Genomic DNA, 4,397 nt, shown 5'->3' with positions numbered 1-4,397 from the left:
TGTTTTGTTTTTTTTCCCCATAGGTTTTTAACATTCTAAAAGCTCTTAATTCCAAAGAGACTGCAAGCTAGTCAGTGTATTCAGTAGGTGTAATGTATTGTAAGTTGCTTCAGAGGTATTGCAAGTATTACATACAACAATAATAAAACAGTGCATTGACATAAATAAGGAAATTTACTTTTGGTACTTAAGTACTTTTAAAAGCAAGTACTTCTGTACTTTTACTTAAGTAAAAATCTGTCTTTACAACTTTTACTTGTAATAGTGTAATATTTGACCAGCAGTATCTGTACTTTCACTTAAGTAATGGACTTGTGTACTTTGTCCGCCTCTGCACACGCGTCATCCATGTGATCTAAAAGAAAACGTGATTCATCAGACCAGGCAACCTTCTTCCAGTTCTAATGCTCATGTTCCCATTGTAGGCTCTTTGTAGAGGTCATCATGGGCACTCTGACCAGTTTGTGGCTACGCAGCCCCATACACCGCAAACTGTGATGCACTGTGTCTTTTGACAGCTTTCTATAATGGCTAGCATTAAGTTTGTCAGCAATTTGTGTGGGATCAGACCAGTCGGGCTAGCCTTCGCTCCCCACACGCATCAATGAGCTATGCGTGCCTATGACCCTGGCACCGGTTCACACCGGTTATCCTTCTTTGCACCACTTTTGGTAGGTACTAACCACTGTATACTGGGAACACCCCACAAGACTTCCTGTTTTGGAGATGCTGTGACCCAGTCGTCTAGCCATCGCTATTCGGCACTTGTCAGAGTCACTCAGATCTTGTCCCTTGCCCATTTAGTAAAGTATTCTAAGCTACTTGCCGTATGTTCAGACCTGTAGATTGTTTGCTTTGTTTGTGAAAAAGGGACTTAAATTGTTACAACGTTGAATTTTCCTCTTTGTTCGGTTTGCTTTGACAACATTTCAATGCCAAAATGTATTTACACAAGTCATATGTGAGTAAAACTGTCCTCTCATTGGTCAGAGCTGTGGAACTGTGGTGTTGCATACAGCATCATCAATCAAAAAATTTGCTCAGTGGCTTTGTTGTTAATGTAGCCGTTATTCCCACTCTAATTGAGGTTAGAGCCAGTTTTGAGTTTTTTGTTTTTTTTTAATGAAGGGTTGCAGAAATGGGTACACCATTGATTAAATTCAACAAACATGTAATATTCTAGTACTTATTATGTCTTCCATAACTTTAAGTATACTACTCTGACCCTTCTTGAGTGTAAAAATTCATGACTCATCAGTTGTCAAATCTTATCCTGTTTAACTCCTGAAGGAATGTCAATATTGTAAAACCTTTTGAAATTTTTAGCAGAAGTACAGCAAAATAATCATTTATACACAGGTTGTTGTACAGGCTTGTCTAAACTTTATTATAAGCTAAATTTTATAGAATGTTTGATTATCTGCCATAAAATTGTTTATTTGTATTTGGTTTTATTGCCATTTCAGAGTGTGCTCTGCTTTGTTCCAGAAAGTAAATGAGAGTGGAATGGAAGACAGCAGTCCTCTGCCTCCACCCGTGTCATCCCTGCAGGAGAAACCCAGCCGCATCCCACGTGTGGAGACTCCAGTGGACTCCATGCTGAAGGACATGGCCACCATCATCTTCTGCACTTTCCTTCTGGCCGGCTGGGTGGCCTTCATCATCACCTACCCCAAGGTAAACTCTTGGTTTTACTCTTGCCATCTCTCCAAGACTGAATGATTTTCCAAGCTGAATGCTTAGACTAACTAAATGCTAAATTAACTTGCCAACAGTCCATCAATGCAATGTCATGGTGAAGTAATATTGTGTGTTGTGCAGAATCAATTTCTTTATTTGAGAGCTGCAACAAATCATAGGCATCTTGATTACAAAATATTCAGTAGGAAGTATCACTACAGTAATAATGGAACACACAAAAGTGCAAAAAAAAAGATCCAGCAATACAGTCGTAAAAATTATTGCCGTTTATGCATCGGTAAATCAAGCCAGTGACTAAACGGTCAACTTCACATTGTTCCTCTCAGTAGCATGAAAATTTTATTTCAATTGTGATTAATAGGGTTGCACCGAATGTTCGGCAACCGAAATTATTCGGCCGAGAATAGCAAGCGAATTAGCGAAAAGACCGAATAAACTGTACCGAACAATGACTTGACACGATCAAATTGCAACCGGCGTAGAGTGAGAGGCGCAATGCAACAAACATGTCAGCAGTGTGGAAGCATTTAAACTGTCCGAGAAAGACGCAAAAATCATTAAGTGACGTGACATGTGGCCAAGTATGGTGACCCATACTCGGAATTAGTGCTCTGCATTTATCCCATCCAAAGTGCACACACACAGCAGTGAACACACACACACCGTGAACACACACCCGGAGCAGTGGGCAGCCATTTTTGCTGCGGCGCCCGGGGAGCAGTTGGGGGTTTTGCTCAAGGGCACCTCAGTCGTGGTATTGAAGGTGGGAGAGAGCGCTGTACATTCACTCCCCCCACCTACAATCCCTGCCGGTACGAGACTCGAACCCACAACCTTTGGGTTACGAGTCCGACTCTCTAACCATTAGGCCACGACTTCCCATTACAAGCACCGACAGCGAGAGACTGTTTAGTACTGCATCGCATGTCTTCGATGAGAAGAGGAAGGGGTGATTGTTGCTGGTTTACTGTATGATGATTGAAATCGCGAAATGGCCTTAAACAATTAGTAAATAAACTGCAGAACGTTAAGTTTTCTTTATAAATCTACTGTCAACAAAAAGCAAGAACTCCAACATTCATAAATGTTAGTATTATAATTTTACTATTGTTCTGTAAAATAAAATAAAAAGTAAAAGTAAGACAATAATAATGATCATAATTACAACAGCTCTGTTAATACATTTATTATAACATACACACAGTGTTCAAATTGGGATCTGTAATATTTTCTAGTGTTTTAAAAGAAGTCTCTTCTGCTCAGCAAGGCTGCTTTTAATTTTACAGTAAAAAATACATGCCTGATTCAAGGGGGGGGTCTGATGGCCAAAGAATATTATTTTAGTAACTTATTAATTTTAAGTTAAATTGTGCTTTGTTGGTATAATGTCTGCTAGAATGTTAAAAAATGTTTAGTGTTAAATATTTTTAAATTGTTGTTTTGTAATTGATTGTTTCTTTGAAAAACAAGACCAAACAATAAAAAGCAAATTTAATTTATGCAATGGTGAAAAAATTGTCTGTTTGGTACAATTGTTTGGTATTCGGCTTTCGACCCAGTGTTTCATTTTGTTCAGCTTCGGCCAAGAATTTTAATTTCGGTGCATCCCTGGTGATTACATTTTATACTGAAAGCGAGAGAAGAACACGCCCTTTAACATCAGAGTAGCATAACTCCCTTTATCAGAGGTGAAAATGGCTTTTTATTTGTAAATCATGACATTTTTTATGTAAAAGTGCACCCAAGGAAGCATTATAATATTTTTTTTAAATGCAGTTCATGACCACTTCGGCAGCAGCTCATTTTCCAGCCGCCCACTGATCTGCCTCCTGACACTGACTTCCTAGAGGCAGCCCATACCCGCTCTGAGAGCTCCACCCACAGCAGTCCCAACATCACCCCACGAGCATCCAACCATTCCAACATGTCCCAATCTGAGATGGGTCATTCGGCTAATGAGCACGAGGATGCTGGTCAGCAAAACGATAATTCCAGTAGTGCATTGCCGTTTAATCTTGTTTTTCAAATTTGCCTATATTGGTTGACTTCTGTTTTCTCGTCTTTAATTTCAGAGGATGAATCCAATATTGTCAGAATTGGAAACATCACATTCAACCCTAGAGATGTACTTGGACATGGTGCTGAGGGAACTATTGTGTACAGGCAAGTTACATTTACATTTTTTCATTAAGCAAATGCTTTTATCCAAAGCGACTTACCAATGAGGAATACAACAAGCGATTCATTATAAAGAGGTAATTAAACAAGAAAAGTTATCATGTAAATGTTATCGGTAAATCATGATAAAATTCCCCACGGTAAGTATTACCGTTTCATCTTTTAATTATCATTAAAACCGTATTAGATTACCGCGATTTGAACAACTCGCGATAAATAAATACTGTCCAGCATAAATCACAGTTTTAAATAACAGTCTCACGTGCGCACAGCAGCAGAGTAGTTTAGTTTTGAGTGAAAACAGGGCGGAAAAGCTGGGAGGTTTTAAAAGAGTGCTAAGGGAATTATACAAATGAATATATGAATGAATTAATTATATGAATGTACCTCTGAAGGTTCTGACTGTCTTCAGAAACGATTCGATGGCATTTTGTTTTCATCTTCGCTCCATGTAATACCTAAAGGAAGTGTTTTAATCCGCAATACTGCATTGTCCACAGAGTTTACGGGAAACAGCT

At 38.8% G+C, this 4,397-nt stretch overlaps 1 protein-coding gene across 1 annotated transcript in view; it reads left to right on the top strand.

The window, feature by feature from the left end:
• Positions 1–4,397, top strand: part of LOC107757085 (serine/threonine-protein kinase/endoribonuclease IRE1-like) — a 57,845-nt gene that overhangs the window by 45,014 nt on the left and 8,434 nt on the right. Inside the window, exons 12-14 of the mRNA XM_016574466.1 lie at positions 1,489–1,677; positions 3,497–3,674; positions 3,774–3,864. Of these exons, the coding sequence (XP_016429952.1) occupies positions 1,489–1,677; positions 3,497–3,674; positions 3,774–3,864 (458 nt within the window). The remainder of the gene's footprint in view (positions 1–1,488; positions 1,678–3,496; positions 3,675–3,773; positions 3,865–4,397) is intronic.

This window comes from Sinocyclocheilus rhinocerous, unplaced genomic scaffold (assembly GCF_001515625.1).
Source record: "Sinocyclocheilus rhinocerous isolate Xijiao unplaced genomic scaffold, SAMN03320098_v1.1 scaffold473, whole genome shotgun sequence".
Taxonomy (NCBI): Eukaryota; Metazoa; Chordata; class Actinopteri; order Cypriniformes; family Cyprinidae; genus Sinocyclocheilus; species Sinocyclocheilus rhinocerous.
Note: the sequence above shows the minus strand (reverse complement) of the source record. Positions and strands in the feature narration are given on the sequence as shown.